Source organism: Mchenga conophoros, linkage group LG7, assembly GCF_057382185.1.
Source record: "Mchenga conophoros isolate Kocher_MC1m ecotype Shallow Benthic linkage group LG7, M_conophoros_male_GT1.1, whole genome shotgun sequence".
NCBI lineage: Eukaryota > Metazoa > Chordata > Actinopteri > Cichliformes > Cichlidae > Mchenga > Mchenga conophoros.
In genome coordinates, this window is record NC_140532.1 from 8307426 (window position 1) to 8331700 (window position 24275).

The window sequence follows — 24275 nt, forward strand, 5'->3', positions numbered from 1 at the left end:
ATGAGCTGCTTAGATCTCCTCTCCATCTCATAACCTATCCATTCCTGATGAGGAGGGGCAGGTGCAGCTGGTTTTCAAAACCCAGCCCCTCGCTTTTACACATCATCATCTTCAACATCACCTCCCTGTGCCACCCCTTGAAGCTACTTGGGTTCATCTGATAGTAGGCCAGTGGACAAACTATTAAATATGAATGAGCTTGACATGTTGCACTGAGGAGAGACAGGAGTAACTGGACGTGTGTGGTGTAAAGTGGGAGCAGCTGAAACCTAAGACAGAGCCATCGAGGATCAGGTTTTATATCCTGTTCTCTGCCGGTTTTGTGCCTAAATTTAGTAGGAAAGGAAAGGAAATAAGAACTGCTGCAACAAGGCTGGTGCCAGCAACAGTACCATATTTCTAACCCATTGGACACTAATGGGCATTTCTGTGAAATACTTACTGTGTGAGAGTGAATTTTCTTCTTTGCCCGTCATTAAATATGCAGCATTTTAAAAACAAATACATTGAGATTTTAAAATTTAAACAGCAGACTGGTGGGTGTTGGCCTGAACCCAGAGAGTCTGTCATAACTCTTGAAAAGTGACTGAACAGGGTAATTCTGGCACTCGTGCCATTTATTTACTGCATACACAGAGTAAGAGCTCAGCCCCCAGTGAAATTCTTTCAACAAATAATGTTCCTTTTACTAGAAATGTCGCAGCTCCTAGTTTCAGATTTCTTATGTTTTTATTAACATTTTATGATGCAATTTTAGGTTGATTGATGATATAATAATCTTTATTAGTCTCACTACATTTTTTTTTGTTACAACTCAATCTAAAGAAATAATAATAATAAAGAAATAAGATATGCATAATAGATGGGGTGACTACAACAGAATATTCCAAACATAATATCTGTAAAAATATCTAAACTCTCAGATTAAACTGGATACTGTAGATTCATCTTGGATGTAAGAAAGAAATTTCTGAATATGAAGGCTTCTCTTCATTTCTAAACAAGTAATTCCTGCCACCTAGTGGCCAGAATGGGGAACTGACGTGAGACAAAAGTAACGTATATGTTTACACCGATGAGTTGAATGTGAGATCAATGTTATACGTAATTTTCTTCAGGGATTGCTGAATTTACATCCCAATATGCTTATGTTCACATAAAAGGGAAAAAAACTTTTTAGTCCTGCCCCTGCAACACTGAAAAACATCGCAGATTCCCGGAAGCTTGCAACTGATTTTAGTCCAAAGTTGTAAATCTGACAAGTCCATTACTTGTCAGAAACAAACTACTAGTCAGTGGCTGATGATTAAATTCCATTTGTCACATCTGACCTCTTGCAGGCATGCAGCTGGACCTCCTGCAGTTCACTTACTGTCCTGAAATTAGGAAGGATGATGCATTCATTTACCTCCTGTATGGATTCCAGAATCCTGGAAGCACTGTAAAGGTGGTATTTTTTGACTTTTTCAATTTCTTCAGCAAAATTCAGCTGGCACTGCTGAGGGACAAGCTGGAAGGAGCAGGAGTTGATGTTGATGTTACTGCATGAGCAATTGACTACATCATCAAGAGACCACAGTATGTGAGGCTTCCGAATTGTGTGTCTGAAGTGGTGGTATGTAGCACGGGGATCCTCAGGTGATGGTGCTCTCTTCCTTCCTCTTTACGCTCTTTACACTGGACCATGTATGTATAAATCCACCTAAAGTTCGATGATACAGCCATTGTTGGATTTGTATCTCAGGGTAACAATGTAGAGAACAGGAGGGTCATCACTGAATGACCAAGTACAGTGTTTTGGCAGTAAACTATTTTTTTTGTTTTTTTGTTTTTTAATTTCCAATATATCTCTAATTGACTTTTCTCCCTGTCCCTTGTGCTGCTCCAACAAGTGAATTCCCACTGAGGGAGTAATAAAGTTTATGTCTACAGCCAGCACAGTGCCAATAAGTAACAAGAAGAACAAGAAGATTGACAATGGAGTGTCATAATTGTATTACTTCACCACTATCTAATCCAAGTCTTTAATCTCAAATTTTATTTCAGTTGTGGATTGTTTTTTGCCATGAACCAACATAAAGCCAATGGACAGGATGTGGTTCAGGATGGTTTACAGTTAAGTGAGAGAAACACCTGAGCCTAGAAGTGACATCTCATTTACTGATGACTCCTCCACACCTGGATCACCTGTCAATATGCTTGGAAATCTTTTGCCATGTCATCATCATTTCAAAGAATAATAAGCAAGCTTCTACCTCAATCTTGTTTTTATGGATTTTAAATGTTTTGACAAATGTGAAGCTAGAGACACCAGCAACCATATTGAAATGTCTTCAGAGGCCAGTGCAGGTGACACAGAGGGAAATGTAAAACTGCTGGCTAAGGATAAACATAATTTCTGTAAAATAATAATTCACATTGGCAGCAATGATACCCAGAGGTCACTAAAATTAATTGAATCGGTGTGTAACTTTGCCAAAAACAATGTCATACTCTGTAGTTTTCTCTGGTCCCCTCCCCAAAACTGACCAGGGGTGACATGTTTAGGCCCATATTCTCCTTAAATTGCTGTCTGAGTGGTGTCCAATAAAATGATGTGGGCTTTATAGATAATTGGGAAACTTTCTGGAGGAAACCTGGTCTTGTTAAGAGACACAGCATCCATCCCACTTTAGATGACGCAGCAGTCATTTCTTAAAATCATGACCAGAGATAAAGGCCCAGGAACTGGACTAATGTCCTCCAGCATGTCCACGTTGCCGCAACAGCAGCGGGCGAGCACCCCCAGATATCCAGACTACCCGGAAGCAGAGTTGTAGACTTACACGCCAGACATGTTTATGTAAATGGAGAGTCCTCCTCAAACATTAAGTCTCATTATGCAGTTCCATAGGGTTCTGTGCTAGGACCAATTCTGCTTGCTTCCCTTAGACAGTATCATTAGAAGGTATAGCATACATTTTCACTGCTAAGTAGATGACACCCAACTGTATCTATGCAGTGGCTGCGCAGGACATGCAGGAGCGACAACCTCCAGCTCGTGCTAAGCAGGTCCTGATGGTGCGCAGACCTGTGGCTGAGATGTGACTAGCTGGGGCTGCAGAGGTCTCACAGCAGGCTCAGAGAATGGATGTCCTTCAGGGGAAACGGGACCCACTGGCTTGGTCTCAGAAGCTGGTGTGGAGGTCGCAGGTGGCTGAATTGGCTCTCCCAAGCCCCTAGCCCCCCTGTATTTATTTGGTATCGGATTGATACCAAAATGAGCAGTGACTGTTTACCTCCTGTTCTTCTCCAAAATCGACCACAATGCAGCCCCAGGCATCGTGTGAACAGTTCTTTGATTGCTTTGCTAATCCAACCAGAGGTAGACCTTTGTCCAAACACCTGCTGTCTCACTGGATTATAGAAGCTTACTCACTGGCATATAGCACCAAGGGTCTTCAGCCAAGACACATAGGGTGTAATATACCATGCTATACGTGTTGTACCTTGTTTCTTTTCTTCAGGGAACCTAAGTTACAGACATATAACTGACATAATAGCTGGCTGTTTCTGATAACGATTGAAGCAAAATTCTCTGGTATTTCATAATCTGCTCCAATCTATATTAATGTAAATTGTGGAGGAAAATGGTTTTTTTGTATATTTAATTGGGGGTGCGGAAACTGTCTCTGCTTGCCTTTCTGTAAAACCACTGGTTTATGCATCATCGCTCCCACTGCAATTTATGGACACATAAAAAAAAAAAATCTATGTAATCATTTGTACACAGTATAGTATTTTGGACGATTTATACACTATTTTCCCCCTTTTTTTCCCAATGTTTATCTCTAATTCACTTTCTTTTCCTGTCCCATGTGCTGATGTAACAAGTGAATTTCCCTGATGTGGGAGTAATAATCAAATCAAATCAAATCACTTTTATTGTCACATCACATGTGCAGGTACATTGGTACAGCACATGTGAGTGAAATTCTTGTGTGCGAGCTTCACAAGCAACAGAGTTGTGCAAATACAATAATGTAAACAAGCAAAATACAAGAATGGCTACATCTAAAACTAATAAATATATGTACAATATATAATAGTATATGCATTTCTATTATACATATTATACATAGACCTAATAAAGTCTTAGGTCTATGTTTACAGCCAGAATGGGTCCAATAAATAACAAGAGTATTGATCAATTGATCCAAGTATGTTATATTTTATTTTATTTGTTAATTGTTTTCTGAACTAATGTAAAGACAAAGGAAAGGATGTGGTGGATGTAGCGCAGGAGGTAGAGCAGGTCACTCACTAATCAGAAGGTTGGTCCCTGGCTATCCCAGTCTGCATGCCAGGTATCCTTGTGCAAGATACTAACCCCACATTTATCTCTGATGCACCCATATGAGTGTGAATGCCTAGATAGAAAGATAGAAAGCACTTAAAGCATAGAAGAAAGTGCTTGTGTGAATGGGTAAATGTGGCATGTTGTTTAAAGCACTTTGAATGCAATAATAATAATTATTGTAATAATAAATATGAAGTATTATTAATAAGAGGAACTATCGGGGTAATGGCTAAATCTCATTATCTCATTAAATTAGGTAACTAAACATACTTTAAAACCAACTTTGAGAAAAGTTTGAGATTTTGATATTGTTAGGATCCTCGAGTATTGTCTCAAAAACTTGTTCCTTTTGTTTTTCTGTGTCACTCTGACAGGCATGCACGGCTGCTTTGAGATTTTTGATCTCTTTTGGGGGCTCTATCAGACACTTTATTAATAAGCTTTTCTTTATGCTCATTTTCTATTAAGATTTCTTTTCCGAACCCCCTCCCTTAAACTTGGAATTTTAACTAATTAACTGTCCCAGGATTTGTCAGGATAAATAAGTGCTTTTAATTATTATTTTTATTATTATTTTATTATTATATGGTTATTGGGATAACCAATCAGCCATTTTGACGGGAGGTCGGTGAAGCTACAGCGGTGATTCTGGTTGTGAACCGGTAGGAGGAGACTGTGCTCTGTCTTCCGTGTTTCCCTACTATGTCCTAATTGCACTTCGCTCTAGTACCTTTGTGCACGTTTCGATGCCCTCCCTCTGCTTTTAAATCTTCATTAGCGATAAACAAGCGGGTTTTAGAATATTTTTGCTCGTTTTGTGCCCCCCTCTCGCAGCGTCTTCACTAACAAACACTATCTGGTAGGAGTCGACTGCTTCATCCATGCATTGGAGTCCCGGGCCCCAGCGTACCGGCTCCGGCTCCAGCCATGTCGGCCAGGAATGCAACGGCTACCGGCGGTGACAGAGCGGTAGGCGAACCGGCAGGTAATTCAAACATGTTAAAGCTATTATCACTTTGAATAATAGGGGTGAAATTCAAATGTCTCCGCGGCACTGACATTTAGGAGAAATAGAAAAGAGAAGCGATGTTTTTCCGGCAGTTCTTTTGTTGCTCGTTGACTGTAACTTTGCGCTATTCCAAAAACTAGGTCAGTAGATCAGTAGACCAAGCTCGCCCTCTAACGCTATGCCATTTATGTAAGACAACACGACGCTGTTAAGCGATACCACTCTGCGAATTGCGCTAAATATCCGCCTTGCGTGTTTATCAGTTAAGGATAAGGGTTTTTATATGTAAATTGTGTGTTTTAATGCCTGTTAATGCTAACTCGAAAGATTAAACCACGTAAATGTTAGCTTAGCAGCGGCACCGAGGCGAGGCCGGGGCTACACACTCGGCTAAGATGAGTCTGTTAGAGGAGGTGCTGTCATAGCCAAGGACAGATCGTTCTTGCCGATATTTCTGACGCTTATGTTCTGTTTTCTGATGAAAGTGGTGTTTAATCAGCGTCAGTGCTTGCTGCTATTTTGGCCCAACTAAGGTCGGTGCCTCTATCCGTTGACTCAGCTCGGCCATTTGTCTTACATTAGCTTGGATGAAGCAGACATTTCTGTAAGTTCATTTTAATGCTCCGCGGTCTCTTTACACAGTGTAAAATATACTCGGAACCCTTTAGTTAGTTGATTTTAGTACAAACTAAAGACCAGTGCCCATAAAAATAAACATAACTGTATATAGTGTAATTTGGTGAGTCAAAGCCAACATTTGTAAAGAATATCATTCGTAAATGGTAGTTTATAAATTCCGATAATAAGAACTGAAGTCATGTATGTATGTACATATATGTACGTACATACGTGTGTGTGTGTGTGTGTGTGTGTGTGTGTGTGTGTATATATATATATATATATATATATACATACGTGTATATATATGTATATACATGTATGTAAGTACATACATGTATACATATGTATGTACATACATACATGTATGTATATATGTATGTACATGTATGTATATATGTATGTACATACATGCATGTGTGTATAAATATGTATGTACATGCATACATGTGTGTATAAATATGTATGTACATACATACATGTGTGTGTATATGTATGTGCAACATGTCATGTGAGCGTAATCTAGGTCAAATAGCATGATCACCTTCAGCTATTGCTTATTGTTATATTCCCTCAAATATGCTTCATTGGGATAAAAATCTTGCATTAAAGAATACACTTAAACACACAATCTTTAATGTTATGGTAAAGTAAGGAATAGTATATAGGAAATGAGTAGTTAGTAAAGCAGCTGGAACCATAAAAGAAAAGGGTGCTCGAGATGATTTAAGAATTGGACACCTTTTTACTATAAATAACACTCTTTCAAATTCATTTTCCATTAAGTGAGGGTCTCATATTCAAAGATTCATACTCTGAAACTAAAGCTATTGATTATATAGTGGTAGAAAGTGTGTGTGTGTAATAAAAGAGATAATAGCCTCCTCTGCTCTGCTGTATTGAAAGCTCCCAGTAACTGAGTACTGCTTGCCACATAACTACTGCCATTTTGAATCCATGACATGCGCAATATAAACAGTTAACTGTCCAGTAAAGGCATAATATCAAATTGAAAACTGCCCATGGGGCCCTTATCCAGCAAGAGTGAGTGAGCTCAAACTGAACTTGTTGCTACTGGCCTAGGTTAAATTTTTGTTCACACTGCTCAATTTGCAATTTGAGACAACTTTTAGGATGTAAACTGTACTGGTGTTCAGGTTGTAGTAATAATAATGGATTGGATTTATATAGCGCTTTTCAAGGCACCCAAAGCGCTTTACAATACCACTATTCATTCACTCTCACATTCATACACTGGTGGAGGCAGCTACAGTTGTAGCCACAGCTGCCCTGGGTCAGACTGACAGAAGCGAGGCTGCCATATCGCGCCATCGGCCCCTCTGGCCAACACCAGTAGGCAAGTAGGGTAAAGTGTCTTGCCCAAGGACACAACGACCAGGACAGAGAGCCCAGGGATCGAACCGGCAACCTTCCGGTCGCCACTGTCGCCCATAACCAATATTATTTTGTAGTAATACATATACAAAATAATATTGAGCCAATGTGTTTTTTGTTTTTGTTTTTTTACTGTAAATACTTTGCAAAAGGTGGCCTGAAACGCAGCAGTTACATTTATTTACATGTGCCTTTTGCAAATATTTGACACTCATTATCATACTATAATGATTGTAGCTTTGTGTGTGTGTGTGTGTGTGTGTGTGTGTGTGTGTGTGTGTGTCTGTATGTTACCTATCATCTTCTTCTGGACAAGTGGACCAATGTTGATAAAGCTTTATATCAACATTGCCTAGGTCACTGTGAGTGCCATAATCTATAGTGCGTATACAAATCCCACAATTGTATATATTTTTACATTTAACAGTTCAGTTGAGCACTGAATGGAATGGGATGTCATAGAACCTTAATAATCTGCATTTATTAAGGCTGTTGTGTTTTAAACATGATTTAATGCTTTGTACCTTGCTATATTTAATCTGAACAAGGTGTGTGTCGTCCCCCCCCCCAGAAAAAAAAAAGTCAGTGATCATTGCCGACCTCTCTTGGTTTTTATTGCCACTATAAGCACGTTTTAAAGCTCAGTTTTTAAAACCTTACGATGTAACTACTGCCCAGACCATGCAGCAGTATATTAATGACTAACCTTGTATTGTGGATGGATTACACAGGTCTGCAAAAATGATCTCCATTTCCCCCCATCATGTACAGTTTTTTGTTTGTTTGCTGTTGTTCTTTTTTTGGGGGGGGGGGGGGGGGGGGGGGTTGAAAATGTGTTTGTTTTTTGTTTGTTTTTTTCAGTTTAAAAAGGGAAATTGTATGCTTAATTCAACTAAAAATGTGAGTTTTGCAAGAAAACCTGACAAGATGCAGTTTTTAAAATATTTTTCTTGGTTTCAGTGAGTAAAAATCTATAAGACACAATCAAAAAAATCGTATGCAGTTTTTTGGTTGCAGACTTGTGTTATCTCAGTTGTTCTCCTGACTGAAGCTTTGTCCGTTTACAGTATCCTGCCATGCAATTGTAATTCTGTTTGGCAGTCTAATTAGAAGAACACCTTCAAAGTAATCTTATAAATGTAAATGGACTAGTTCTTATATAGCACTTTTTACTCAGCTTGAGCACTCAAAGCACTTTACACAACAGGACTCATTCACCAATTCACAATCTTTCATACAAGCACTTTATTTCTATGGTTTTTCTTTATAAGTGAAACATTTCTACACACTCTGGTGAATGCACTGGAGAGCCACTTGCAGTTCAGTATCTTGCCCAAGGATACTTTGTTATGCAGGGATCTAGCTACTAGCCTTCCAATTAGTAGACCTGGTCTACCGCCTCAACTATAGCCAGTCTAACATTCAACATGAAACATTAGGACTTATAAAGTGCTGTGAAAAAGTGTGTGCCTACTTCCTGATTTCTTAGGCTGATTGCATTTTTAATATTCAACATAGTAGAAAAGTCAAAAAACAGAACAGAACCTTGAACAGAACCTGTCTAACAAAGTGAAGTAGGCTAAAAGATCTCAAAAGCAACAAATCATGCCGGAATCTAAAGAAATGTCTGAGATGCAAAGTTACTGACATCAAGCAGTTTTGCAAGACTTTGGGAGTCCAACAACAGTTTATTCATTTTGTAATTTGGAACATTGGTGAACCGTTCCAGAAGTGGCTGGCCTACGAAAATTACTCCCAAGAGCAAATCGACAACTCATCCAGAGTAGCACCTAAAGAACTGCATAACTCACTCATCTCAGTTAAGGTCAGCGTTCACAATTCAACAATAAAAAAGGGGCTGGGCGAGACTGTGAACAGAAACAAACCTGCCAGTCCGCCTCTTAATCGCTCAAACAAGCAAAGTGAAGGTTTTGGAGTAGTCGTGTCATGCTTTGGCATGTCTTTAAACAGTGTGGAGGATTTTCCTAGCATGAACAATCTGGCTGAATTAAAACGGTTCTGCAAGAAAGAATGGCCCAAAATTCCTGATTGTCAAATGTCTCATTGTCAGTCATCACAGTCGTTTGAATGCAGTTATTGCTGCCAAAGGTGGCACAACCAGTTTTTTGGTTTAGGGAGCAATTTACACAGGGCGAGGTAAGTTTGGATAACTCTTTTTCCATTTTAATAAGTAAAATCATCATTTAAAAACTGCATTTTGACTCTGGGTATTTTTATGTAGCATTAAATTAGTTTGTGGCATATATGCAAAAACAAAAATTAAGAATAGGGAAAATACTTTTATCACAGCATTGCATATAAGCAAGTGTAAATAAGAACGTTTACTAGTCTACATTTAGCATCTTAATAAAAGAAGGCATGAAGGAATATGAGTAGCAATTTATTTTTTATTAAGTGCAATATAGCGCTGACCTGAGAACAGTAAAATAAATTGGCTGAAGAAAACATGCTCATACCATTTACTTTCTTAACCATGTGTTTCTTCAGAATTAAAATCAGGTCTGGACTCACCAATCTTGGTGAAGCTTTTAACAATGCCATTACGTCTGCTCCTGTCTTTTGGGACAACCCATCAAACCAACATGTAAAAGAAAATGTTAAATTCCATACAATATTTTATATTAAAAATAATCAAATATTGGAGATCATCTTCTGCATCAAGAATTGTCCACCATGTTGGATGTGATCGAGTTAGTGGTTGGTAGGGAAGTGTGTATTCACCAACTAGTTGACAGTGGTCCCTGGAGGCTTCTGACAACCACTCTCTAGGTCTGTTTGACTGGTGCTTTTATTTAATCCTATAAGGTCGCCAGGGTCTGTATTAGAGATGGACCGATCCGATATTACGTATCGGTATCGGTCCGATACTGACGTAAATTACTGGATCAGATATCGGATAGAAATAAAAAATGTAATCCGATCCATTAAATATCAAAAAAGCACCTCACAAAACTTGCAACATGCTGTAACTCGGCTCATAACCGTAGCACCTCGGAGCAGTGTGCTCACGTGATAGAGCGGCTGTGTGTATTTGTAGCCTCGCTACCAAACCAGCATTTCATCTCCGAGGAAGTGATCCCAGAGAGAAGTAAATCAAGAGTGTAAGTTCATCTCTGAATGTTTGTAAAGCCTTCCAGCGTTAAGCTTAACAACCGATATATGGAGTGACTGCCTCTTCTCTCTCCTGTTGCTACTTCAATCGTGAAACTGATCAGTGATCAGCTGATCGGCTTTTCTGTCGCGAGTCCGTCTCTCTTCTTTGTTTTTGGCCCACTTTGCACCAGAAAGAGGAAACCAGCGGCTGAACAACAGCAGCACATTTAAGCTTGATAAGCTGTTGTTAGAATTTATTTAATATTACTTTCTAGAGCTATACTACTTTTTCCTTTGGGAAGGTACCATCTGTGCAGTCTGCAATTCTGTTGAAAAAAGATGTTGAATCTGTTTAATTATTCTTGAAAAATAATTTATTTCTGTGCATTTTTTTTTTCACACTGCATCAAATTAAAGTTGATTACGTCGATTAAGCATCATGAGGTGGGGGGTGCTTCCCTATTGTTTTTTTGCTGGGAGTTTGCAACCCTATTAGTTGGGTTGCTTAATATTTCTAAGTACTCTTTAAAATACCAGAATGGGAAGGCTTGAGTAGGTTTAAGTTTATTAGATTGATCAGTATTGCTGAACTATGAAATATTTTGGGTGCAGTGTATTTTTTACATACAGGTATAACAGAATAGCTTCAGTGGGGTTTTTTTTTGGTTTTTTAACTTGAGTATGAACTTATACAAAATGCAGCAAGATATTAAAAAAACAGTTTTACTGTTTAACAAACACACTATATCGGATTCATATCGGTATCGGCAGATATCCAAATTTATGATATCGGTATCGGACATAAAAAAGTGGTATCGTGCCATCTCTAGTCTGTAAAAATGATACAAACAGGGACACATCTCAAGTTGTTACTCGGGTATGATTCACAGTTTCTGTGCTGTTATTGGGAGTAGCTCAAAATGCCACAGTTTACTAACTAAACTTTATCTGCTGGGCAAATAAAGCAAAATCCAATAATCCTATATTGAAATAAATATCACCTTATTGTTTTATAAGTTTCTTCTCTATGGAACATGTATATCTATGCTTTCCTTTGCACAGTCATCATGCAGTTAACTGCGTGCCTTATAAATGTTTGACCAGAAGTTGGGCCTTATCATTTAAGCTATTGAGCTGGTAATGACTGAAGAATGCAAACTTACTGGGCAGACCCGGGGTGTATGTGTGAGCAGGGTGGAACAGAGTATCCTATGACCTATTTTGATCAGACTGTTTGCCTTTATGTTCCACTCTTGCACATCTGTTCCCATTTCTCTGTTTTTGTTGTTGTTCTATAAATGAAAACACTCACCATTTAATGTTCAGTGGCAGCTGTTGCAACATTGTTGAAAGTATAACTTAAAGTTAATGAGAAACAAGTCATTTCTCATGTTGTTGCCATTGTGTGAGCACAGGGTGTAGGGTGAGTTGGGTGCAGCAGATGCTCATTCAGGTGTTGAGTGAATGAGCAAATTAATGGGCACGTGACCTTAAGAGAGGGATTGTGGGAGTTGACAGGGGGATGCTTGTATGGCCTGATGTCCATTCAAGTACTCGCCTTCTCTGTAATCCAACAGAATCTGATGAGGAGAGCGGGATTAAAAGTTAAGCTTCAGTCAATCTGTTAACAACTCTTTGGGTCACAGACAGTGTGAAACTGTTAAAACTAGGTGCCATGGATATCAGCCACATTTTGGCTATTTCTTGCCATTGTATCAATTTCTCACACGCGTACAAACTTGAGTGCCTCGGAGGCCATGTGTACATCAGTCATGGCAGCTCATGTTATACCACAATAGATTATACAGTGTAGAGATGTAGAGCTATTAGTTAGTGGTGTCTGAACAGCTCTACTAAAGCAGTTTGTGCATTATAAGTCTCTGTTAGCACACGTTGGCCTCAGTTCAAATACATCCCTGTGGGAGCTATGATCAGGCATTAAGAGCATGCTGTTTTCTCTCTGAAGGCTGGTTAATGGCCAAGTCTTTGAGCCGTAGGAACATAATGAGCTGGATTCATTAACATCTGAAGGTTCACCGGCAAATATTATTGGAAACCCACTTCACCTTTAGGGAGATGACCTTACCAATAGGATCCAGTAATATGAAAACTGTGAGGCTTTTTTTTTTTTTAAAAAAAAGCTTCATTTTTGTTATTTTGGGCTAATGTTCAAGGTGCTTGTGTTAATTTCCAGCTCCGTATTTGTATTCCTGCACTTCACTAGAATAGCTTTGCATGATTCACAGTTCAAAATTATTCTCAGACATTTGATGCAGTGACCACCTGAAGCTAGTTTTTTTAGCTCCATTATTCTACTTTAAAGACAACCTTCTGCTGATTCTCTGCCTCTTGTAAATGTAACTTTTGAACAGCAGGTGGGTGGGTCTGGCTCTTTTTTTTTTTTTTTGAATATCTGCTTTTACTGGCATCATTTAAAGCCATCAGTAGCAGGGAAAATGGCTGCAATTGAGTGTTTTGCATAGTCTAAAACACGAGCTTTTGGCTTAATAAAAGTGGCTCTAAAAATAAATCCTCTCAAATAAAAATGCAACTTCTTATGTTCGAGATAACAAAGATTACCACAAGTCAAGTTAGAGCAGCTACACTTGAACAACCCTTTTTCTGTGGTGTTGTCCATTGTTGTGGGGGCACCTGGCTAAGTGCATCCTTCAGTTACGACATGACATAGAATTGTTATTTGCATTGTATTCAATAGTAATGTATCATTCATTCACACATTCTTTTAAACTGCCTTTATATTTTGCCCCTGGTTGTCCACTAACCCACTTCCATAGCACTGGGCCTACCTGACAGTTTGAGAACCAGTTATTACGTCCCTATTAAATCACACAATGTATCTGTATGTGTAACTTCTGTATCAAGTATTTAAAATTGTTTTTAAAGCCAGAAGGTAGTATTGATTGATTGATCATACTTTATTCATCCCGAGGGAAATTGAGTTAAGGCTGCCAGCCGTGCCAGCGCCATTGCATATGCATATATTTGGCATCTTTATTATATATTAGCTCAGCATAAACAGGTGGAGCAATCTGTTGCAGTAGTGCATGGTCTCTTATATTGTATTGGAAAATTATATCGATTCCTCATGTTTTATGACCAGGTACACTTCTGTTGCATTTCAGATGATGTGCTGGTTGAGGAAGAACAAAGTACTTCTGTGTCTCTGCCCAGCCTGATGACCCCACCCTCAGCTGCTGGTATGTCCCTGAGCGTGGAGTTAACCCGAAAGCGCAAGGGCAGCGTGGACAACCAGTACGTATGGGACTGCTTGCTTCAGGAAAATCTAAATCTTAAGACCCACACTAATATTTGTTGTTAATACAGGCACCGCTGTTTTTCTTTCTAGGGATTCAAAATGTGTTTCAGTCCCTGATGTAGATATGGAAGATGACCAAAACAGGTACAGTTTAACTGATAAATGACACAATGTGATGCAGAGGAATGCTACATGAAGCTTTAGACCTACTTTTTAGAGATGGTAGTATTTAAACCTCAGTTTCAAGCCTAGAAAATTAGCATTCCCCAACTAGTTGTGAGCATTTGTTGGCAGTCGCTATGAAATTGTGTTGATGAGCCCTGGTCAGTGACCTCTGGTAACCACAGGTCGCTTTGGGAAAAGTGTGTATTCCCCAGCTGGATGGCAAGTGGTTGGCTGTCGCTAGAAGAAATTGGTCTCAAAGAGGTATACCATTCTGTACCAAGGACCTCCTTGTGATTGCTTTGATCGCTTGCAAATTGCTGCAGTCACCAGGACTTTGCATGGAAGACGCTGACTTGTCTGCAAACACTTGCTGACTACTCATTACTCAATACGGTACTGAAAGTGTGAAAATCCAAACTGGAAATGGAGATAGTTTGCCTTCAAAGTTTCAGTACAGATGGGTGGTTGGGTAGTGAGCATTTGCAGTTGACTGTTTTCACTCTTCACTGACCAACAGACTCAAGCAGCCACTCGCCACCTGGTGAGGAAATACTCTGCAGCAATCTGCTAGTGATCAGAGGTTGCCTGGGGGTCACTGGCTGGTTTCTAAGCCTGTGTAACTGAGGCCTTAGTATGTTACTTGCTGGTGTATTGCTTTTCATGGAATTTGTTGAGAAGAAATTTTCTGAAGTCCTAAAGGATTTTCTTCAGGTGCTAACACCTCTTTATACCTTTTTTGTATGCTTTTAATCAGCATTAAACCATTTCAGATTTGTTTTACTTGCAGGTCAGATGGAGAGGACCAACATGTCAAAGTTAAATGCTTCAGGTAGAGTATGACTTAACTGATAAAACTTTACCAGAAATGTTACAAGATCATGGGAATCTTAAAAGGCCAGCAAGTTTTGCAATATACTGCAAGTCTGTAAAGGCAAAGCAGAAAAGTTGTTTCTATTTTTGTGGCATTATTTCTGAATTCATGTGTCTGCAGGGAGCCACATAGCCAAATTGAGAAGAGGAGACGGGACAAAATGAACAATCTGATTGACAAGCTCTCAGCCATGATCCCCACCTGTAACCCCATGTCTCGTAAGCTGGACAAACTCACTGTGCTTCGAATGGCAGTACAGCACCTCAAGTCTCTCAAAGGTACCAACTCAATGTTTTTTTTGTTTTTTTTTAATTTGTTCAATTAATCTACTCTGACTCTGTTGTTACTGGTGGTAACTGCCAGTTATTTAGATTATTGGCATTGTGCTGGAGTGTTACTTATATCCCTGAGCTGTGAAAGGCTGATGGGGGATTGTCAACACAATAACTGAAGAAGGATGTTGTCAAGGATTTTCAAATTCATACCATAGGTGCATCGACTAGGAAGCTGAGCAGAACTGGCAGTCGTCGGTATTCTTTTTAATTATCATTATTTTTTATTTGTGTAACTTTGTGTAATATCTGTATATTTTCAGGTTCAGCAAGTTCTTTTTCTGAAGCCAACTATAAACCGTCATTCCTTCCTGATGAGGAGCTCAAACACCTTGTTCTCAAGGTAAATGCAGAAGTGACAAATCTAACGGTTTCTCTGGTATGAAGTGTAACCTGCAAGTCCCTTTGGAGATGTTTTAACCTTTCCTTAAAAAGCAGAACAACACTCTGTAGAGTCCACATATGCTGCAGATTATTATTTTGTTATTTTTTCAAATAACAATGCCAAGCTTCTCATCTTTTTTTCTTTTTTTTTTTTTTTATTCATGTAATTTTATTATAAAGAAAAGTCTGAACATGGCTCAAAGTTTCTGTCTTTGCAGACACACAACAGTGTAACAAAGTAGTTAAAATGTTGCCAATAAACTACATTACTACTGTAAAAAAAAATATTTTTTTAAATAACAAACTCTTGCTATTTTTTTCTAGAACATTTCATCACTTTGGCTCCCCTTTTCTCCCCTTTGTTTCCTTATCGTGCAGGCTGCAGATGGGTTCCTGTTTGTAGTGGGCTGTGATCGTGGGAAAATAGTTTTTGTCTCAGAGTCTGTCACGAAGATATTAAATTATAGCCGGGTAAAACTTTTACATTTGTTACTGTTTCTGCAGTGTCTTTTGTTATGAAAACCTGGGACACACCAGATGGCTTTTGTTATCTTGTAACTAATGTAAATAGATTTGAATCCACAACCATCAGGTGACTCTGTAGTGAGATGTTTGAGTGCACAGCATTTGTTATGTATTGTAGTACTCAATAGAAATGGAAATGTCATCTAAATCTATCGTTATGTTGGTCCTAATAGTTAGTGCACAATAGTCTGTTGCAGGACAAGTGATTACTGGAAAGATGCCATACACTCACCAGCCACTTCATTGGGTACACCATGCTAGTACCTCAGATGGATCTCTTTGTGCATTTACAACTGACTTAATTCTATATGGCACTGATTCAACAAGGTGCTGGAAACATTCCTCAGAGGTTTTGATCCATATTGATACAACATAATCACACAGTTTTTGCAGCTTTACTGGCTGCATATCCATGATGCCAATCCCCTGTTGGACCACATCCCAGTGGTGCTCTTATTGGATTGAGATCTGGTGATTGTTGAGGCCACTGAGTGAAATTATTGTCATGATTTGAGATTTGTGACACAGTGTTCTCATGTATCCAAGAAAATGTCCCTCACACCATTACAGCACCAGTTGCAGCCTCAGCTGTTGACACAAGGCAGGATGGATCCATGTTTTCACGTTGTTTATGCCAGTTTCTAATCCTACCATCCAAATGTTGCAGGAGAAATAGACTCCTCAGGGCACTGGATATTTTCTCTCTTTCGGACCATAGCTTTGTAAACCATAGAAATGGCAGTTTCTGGTGAGCCCATCTGGCACCAACAACCTTCCAACATTCAGTTTCTTAAATCACCCTTTCTTCCATTGTGATGCTCAGTTTGAACTTCAGCATGCTTTCTTGACCACCTAAATGCATCAAGTTGCTGCTGATTGATTAGCTGATGAGTTTTTAATGACCAATTGAACAGCTGTACTTAACAAAGTGGCTTTTGAGTGTATTCGTGTGCTTGTTGATAGACTATAAAATAATGATCAAAATAACACTATAGTCCTAAGCTGTCATTTAAGCCATCTGTGCTCCACACAGTGTCTGGTGTGCTCCAATGGTCACAGTTAACCATCAGTGTTTTGGGTTTTTTGGGGGGGGTTTTCATCATAAGGAGTAATTGCCTTAGGTCTTTTTTTTTATATACGCCATAGGAGCCTTGCTTAGGTCAGTTTGATGAGCTGTTTGTTTTCCTCTAGGCGGAGCTGATTGGGCAGAGCCTGTTTGATTACATACACCCAAAGGACATGGGAAAAGTGAAGGAGCAGCTGTCCGCTTCTGAATTATATCCTCGTGAACGGCTAATAGATGCTAAAAGTAAAGCAAATATTCTTGTCTCTGTTTTTGTGTGTAAGAGATTACGGTTAACGTTTCTCTCGTGTCTTTAGCCGGTCTGCAGGTTCAGGCTGACCTTCCAATCGGTGCAGCACGGTTGTGTTCGGGTGCTCGTCGTTCATTCTTCTGTCGCATGAAGTATAACAAAATTTCTATCAAAGTGGAAGAGAAGGAATCCCAGGGAAATGTCTCCAAAAAGAAAGGTGGAGATGTTACACAGCAGGTTTTATTAGGTCTAAATTCAAAAAAAGCTTTTTAATGAGTATGTTAATTGTGTTCTGCTTTTGATTTGTATCTGCATCTGCTTTTAGAGTCGCAGAAGTACTGCACAGTCCACTGTACAGGCTACATGCGCAGCTGGCCGACCAGTCAGCTGGGAGCAGAAGGGGAGGGTGAAGTGGACAAGCAGGAAAGCTCCCACTTCAGCTGTCTAGTGGCGGTGGGACGCGTCCACAACCACTCATCTCCCCAGGTTAATGGAGAAGTCCGAGTTAAACCCACAGAGTTCATCACGCGCTATGCCATGGATGGCAAGTTCACCTTTGTTGATCAAAGGTAAAACTGGGGTTTATTGTCAAAGTGTGGCAGTTGTGGTGATTTTTACTTTTAAAATAACTATTGATTTTCAATCTGGCCTAATGTTTAAAAGTCCCAGAGAGTCCAGCGCACATTATTAATGTACAACTGGTTAGCATTTGTTATAAAGCTAATTGGTTAGCTTATTGGTTTTTTCTTTCCTCATTTGTAGTTCATGTCATAAATAATAGTGTTCATCAACAACTAGCTTGTGTATCTATAGCAACATAAGAAAAGTGGTAGGTAAAACATTCAGTTAACAGATTAAAAATGTTTCTGTTCTTGCTCTGTCTGAAATGTTTATGTTGTATGAATTTTTCCATTTTAAAGGAAATCTTAGTTGATGTAATAGGATATTTGGATCTCTCTTAATTATATTTCAATTTTCTTTGACAGAGCGACGACCATTCTAGGTTATCTTCCCCAAGAATTGCTCGGGACATCGTGCTACGAATACTTCCATCAAGATGACTTACCCCATTTAGCAGACAGACATCGAAAAGGTGCAGTTTTTATTTATGTATGGGGGTTTTTTTCCTCTATTTTGGATATGTTTAAAGCCATTTCCATGTTTAACAAATGGCTTCATTCTTAGGTTTAATATAGGTCAGATAGATACCTAATTAACACAGAACTGCCAGGAATGTGGGTGTTTGTTTGTTTGTTTTATTTTTAACTCCATCCTGCAGAAACTGCAGTAAAATTTTAAGTTTTTTAAATTTACAAATGATTTTAAATCAAAATTATTACAGTTAATTAACAAACAAATACTAAGTAGTATATCTCCATTCATCCATTCTCTTCCACTTATCCAATTCATGGTTATGGGGGGAGGGGTGGGGGGTCAAACACATTATATTAAATTAATTACTGTAAAAGTAAAACTGACAGTTTAGCACACCATCCACACTGCTCCACCTCAGGCTGCAGCGCTTCATCTCCTCAAGCATGAAACCCATTTGACATGGCAGCTCTGCTCTGAATTTCTACTCTAGTTTTTACTCTGTTGTCCATGTGTTCACTCCGACCTGTTGTACCCCAGTATTACATTCCATTGATGCAGAACGCGTCAATCCTTTATGCAACTATATATAAATCCATTTTACAAAATGCCATGAAATTAGCTGATGCTTTTAGTATAAGTCAGGCTTGACCAACTTTAGGCCTCGAGGGCCGGTGCCCTGCAGGTTCTAGATCTCACCCTGGGTCTACACACCTGAATCAGATGATTTGTTCATTACCAGGCCTCTGGAGAAGTTCAAGACATGTTGAAGAGGTAATTTAGCCATTTTAAATGAGCTGTGATGGATCAAGGACACATCTAAAACCTGCAGGACACTGGCCCTTGAGGCCTGATTTTGGACACCACTGGTTTAAGTTATCTGATTTTAAAAGCAAGGGGATCAATATGTCCCTGTTGGCGGTTCTAGTGTTAAATGTCTGTATTTTGTGATCACTGATGTACTTTTAGGTTACAGCGTTATCTAAAGATTCTGTTTTCTAGTGTTTCTCTGACTTGTCCTCTTGCTGTTTTTCTTCCACAGTGCTGCGGAGTAAAGAAAAAATAGAGACAAACTGCTACAAATTCAAAACAAAATACGGCTCTTTTGTCACTCTGCAAAGTCAGTGGTTTAGTTTTGTAAATCCGTGGACCAAAGAACTAGAATATATTGTGTCAACTAACACAGTCATCTCGTGAGTATATGGTTCAGTGGATTTGTACATTTGCTTATGTATCTGTGAGTGCGTCTGTATATATGTGTGTTAGTTTGAATTTTTCTCTTTGCTCATCCTATGACCAGATATGATCCCAGTCGAGCAGGTCGGTCAGGAAATAAATCTGAACAGTCGAGCAATCCCAAGGCTTCTGAAGGTCTTTATAAAATTATTCTATCAACACATTATTTGGTTGTAGGGGGCCTCCCCCCCCCTCACTTATTTAACTCTTCTGCTCTGTCTTATTTTTTCCCTGTCAGACTGTAAAAAGTCCCCTCCTATTATACCGGGCATTTCCAGCACACCTGGGACTATGATATATGCCGGAAGCATAGGAACCCAGATTGCCAATGAGCTGCTGGATTTCAACAGGTATGTACTGGATATAATTACTTTAAAAACACACAAGTCCAGCATCGGCATCTATGCTCTGGTTACTTGGTGTTGTTGTAGATGAGGATACTGCTGTTTTAAGTTGTTCTGTGTGGGTTTCCTTTAGGACGAACTCATCACCTTCCAGTGGTAATGTCAGTCCCTTCAGTCTGCCACAGGACAAGTCCCCACAAATTCACAATCAAATCAGCAACAGCGTGAGTCATGCCGGCTGTTTATCCAATCAATCCAATCAACTTCATGCATCCTTAATGCATGAAGGAGCATTTCCACAGGTCCTTCTTCCCTGCAGCTGTCAGACTGTACAATCAAAACTGCTCCCAACAAACATAGAGGTTTACATCAGCGCTGTAACTTGCACTATTTTATCAACCGATTCACACTATAACCAGGGTTTGCCTCTTATCTGTATTTAATTTTATTTAATTTAATAACGGTACAGTACTCTGTTTTTGGTAACCATTGTCCTTGATGTAAATATGTAAAAACTGTGTATGTTTCAGTTCTGTGTCTTGTGTACTGTTTGTTTGTATATGTGTCTTTCTTGCTGCCGTTACACCCAGATTTCCCCTTGTGGGACAATTAAAGGATTATTCTATTCTATTCTGGCTCACATAAAACATTTTTAGAAGCTGAACTATGTCTAAGATGTGATGTGAGGGTTATAGTGTGCTCCCTTTTGGTCTTCAGGTCCCAAATGGAGAAACATCAGACATGGAAATACCAGGAAAGTCCAGCTCGGAGAGTGAGCCTCAAGGTGCTGCATTCTCAGGAGGAGAGACTCTTATGGGTACTTCCACTCATCGTGTCTATAAACTTTGTTATAATAAACTGAGTCACTTGCTGTATTTATTTCTTCCCTATTGCAACCTGGTAACTTTTCCTTTTTGTTTTCACTCCACCTTACCCCAGGAGAAAATTCCCAGTTGGATTTGGAGAGCGTGGTTGGACCAGGCCTGAATAGCCTCAGCAGTGATGAAGCAGCTATGGCAGTGATCTGGAGCCTTTTGGAGACGGACACAAACTTGGGAGAAGCTGTGGACTTTGAAGAGATGCACTGGTCCTTATAGAATCTGCATTACAGTGTGAAACGGCACGCTGGAAAACACCCGGATCCTCATTTTGATGATGGCAGAAACTGCTTGAAGCTTACTCAAAGGAGCAGCATTCTGTTTTTGTTTTTTGTTTTGTTTTGTTCTGTTAAAATTTAATATATTAGTTACTCTTCTCCACATAAGCTGTCTAGTTTTTGGGTGGCTGCTCAAACAGGAGCAGAATCGGCGACATTAAGGGACACCTGCTTTCCCTCTTCAGAAAGAGGATGTGCCTCTTAAACGTTGCAGCTGCCCACCCACTCACCTTGAAACCCTGTTCCTCTCCTCCCTGCTTTCTTAAATCTGCCGTCAGCCTCAGAAAGGTTGAAGAAGCCGTGAACGCACAGAAGAGTGATATGGTGTACATCATGATGGCTCTGGATCCTTGCTTCTATTTCTCTCCACCTACATTTAAACAAAGGTTGGGAGTGGTGACGCAAAAAACAATTGCACTGAATTGATTTCTTTTTTCTTTTGTTTTTAAAGTTGTAATTTCATTAGGTACTGTATGCTTGACTAAAATGCAAGAGGACACCCTAAAAAACTGGCCAAGCTTTGCAACCCTTCCCTCAGGATCCAAAACCGTGGGTTTAAAGCTTACCGCGGCAGACCACACTTCCATAACCTCTACTCTCTTTGAGAGTCACCTAAAGACGTGGCGCTCTGAGATTTTCTCTTGTCAGTATCTGAACATTTTTCTCACAAACGGTGTAGTAACCTCTTCTCTTGTATGCTAACATATGTCGCTGTTTATATGTGGGGTCGATATGATATCAAACACCATGTCTTCAGGCCACATGTGTCTTAAAGGGATAGGTTGCATAAAAAGCCTCAATTTACTAGTTCCACCTTCAAAAAATTTTAGTTGATGAGCTGCCAGTTTTGATGGCTGGTCATTTATGAGCACTACAGTACAACTTCATGCAAATCAGAAGGGCACTTTAGAAGTGCTGATATTAAGGGTTGGTAGTGATGGCTGAAGAGCGAACCCATTTCACATCTTCTCAGTACGTGTTTGAGACTGATGCGAGTCAGGGAGTTATCAACTTTTAAGATTTTACACACTTCCCTGCATACTGTACAAGTAGTATCAGTACTTGTTCACCTCTGAATCTTTGTTCTTATTGTTGTCTCTATAGTCGTGCAGGTAAGCCATACCTTCTATCGTTTCTTCTTTTTATGCACTGACAGTCTGAGAACATGTTTATGTGCTTGTTATGTGGCACACAGGGTTGAAATGGATATGTTTGTTAAGGGATTGTGCTATGCAGAAGTGTCATTCCAAACTTTTTTTCCCCCCTCCCCTTTATTTCCTCTTGTGTAATAGCCACGTGCATGACTCCTGAGTGTAGAACATTTGCAGAGCTGTGGTGTGACATTTGTGAGAACTTGAATGGTCCACGGAGCAGTATGGATCCCATTGCCATTTACCTCATGTAGAGTTTAGGATTGGCCATGCTTTCAGTTGCACATTCTAGCTTTTTACTAAAGTAATGAAACCTCTGATAGCCATGATTTGATGATCTATTTGTTAGTGATCCACTGCTGAGCGTGGCCATGAGTGGCTCTTAGTTATGGAGTTACCAAAGTTGTCGTATGCTAAATTAAAGGGTGTCGGCTTGAGATCCTGGTGAGACCAGATAATGTAGAAATTTACTTTATAGGTCCATTAAAGTAAAGTTATTGCATTTGGCTGTTTTTTTGTTTTTGTTTTTTTTGTTCTTTGTTTTTATAAGAAATTTAACAACTTGAGTATATACATCCCCTGTTATAAGTTACTTAAAAATAAATCCTCTATGTCTAAACGTTTAGTGATTACACATTCTTTTAACTGAAATCTTTAACTTTAAGGAGATTTTTTTAAAATTAAAACATGAACTACTGAAATCCAGCAAAATCATTTGGTTTGTGGCACATGGATTTTTATACCGTGCGTGTGTGTGTGTGTGTGTGTGTGTGTGTGTGTGTGTGCGTGCGTGCGTGTGAGATATACCAGTTGTCCACATATACCAGTGTTGTCCACTGAGCTTTCGGGGTCAAAAAGGCTGCACGTCTATGTGTTATCTTCACATAATCGTTATAATGAAACGGTGCAGTCTTAAAAAAAAAAAAGTTCCTGTTTGCTTCTTGGGAATACTTTTTCCCCCCTCATTTCTTGAAGGCCACGTCAAGATTTTTCAACAAGAACTCGTATTTCGAGGCTGGAAAAGCTTGTTGTGGATCATGCAGAAAATTGTCTGTTATATCTAATGCTTGAATTTTTAAGGAGCCGGTTGATGGAGCAGCTGAACTCTCAAGAGGACTCCTCCTTACTTGTGTCCGGTCTGAAGTGCCTTTGGACACAAAATGAACCTCTACTGCTTTTTGGAAACGGTCTCCGACGTGGCGCCTCTGCAGACTTTAAAAGGAGGGCTGAAACGTATCACTGAATAAGCTTGATGAAACGTGGCATGCTGTGCACATCAGAGATGAAACTGGAGCTGCACGTAGTTGCATCAGTGCTCTCTTTGTAACCGAACATGTAGAGCTATGAAGCTGTGCCATAGATGCAGACTGGTCCTTTTGAAAGGCAAAAAGTCAGTATTTTTTTTCATCCTGTGTATTGTGGATGTCATTGCATTCTTGTGAACGCCACTTTCCCAGAAAACTAACGCATCAGCTTATGTGGTTTATTAGTGATGAACCTTTTTAAAGAGGTGTATGTTTTGCTTCTGTCTGTTCAGAATAAAATAGTTTTTGTAAGGTAGGGAATGTTTTATTTCATGTCCGTGTCTGTGTGTAGCTGCATGTTGCTTTGGTTTTACTGATTTAATTTTTAAAAACAATTGCATTATTTGAAATGGAAAGCCAAGACTTGAGCGCCAGTTGCTCCACCAGAGGCAGGACCTGAACTCTTGGGGTTATATTTTCCAGGCTATTTGCCAGTTTGCTACTGCCGCTGTCCATACCGGTTTCTGCCACAAGTATAGTCATGTTCGATATTCAGGCTCCAGACGATGTTGTCTGATGGATTATTGCTGCTATTATCAACATGTCTGGGCCGTCTTCCCAGGTTGTGAATAAATATTAGTTTACTGAAACTTCAGCTGAAACTTTGGTTGATTATTTATTTTTAAATGATTTCTTGGCTCTGATAGAAA

The 24275-nt window shown here is 39.4% G+C and overlaps 1 protein-coding gene across 2 annotated transcripts; it reads left to right on the forward strand.

Moving 5' to 3' along the window:
- The first annotated feature begins 5019 nt into the window (after positions 1–5019).
- On the forward strand, positions 5020–24182 carry bmal2 (basic helix-loop-helix ARNT like 2). Of its 2 annotated transcripts, XM_085281832.1 has the most exons (17): positions 5020–5324; positions 13619–13748; positions 13843–13896; positions 14705–14746; positions 14909–15066; positions 15384–15463; positions 15883–15975; positions 17221–17338; positions 17410–17559; positions 17668–17911; positions 18329–18435; positions 19477–19627; positions 19735–19805; positions 19909–20020; positions 20148–20238; positions 20732–20831; positions 20954–24182. In XM_085281832.1, exons 1-17 carry the CDS (start codon positions 5267–5269, stop codon positions 21109–21111), a joined length of 1917 nt encoding a protein of 638 aa, XP_085137958.1. In that variant the 5' UTR covers positions 5020–5266; the 3' UTR covers positions 21112–24182. The 2 variants fall into 2 exon arrangements, with proteins under 2 accessions (XP_085137958.1, XP_085137959.1); XM_085281833.1 differs by lacking the exon at positions 15883–15975.
- The last annotated feature ends 93 nt before the right edge of the window (positions 24183–24275 follow it).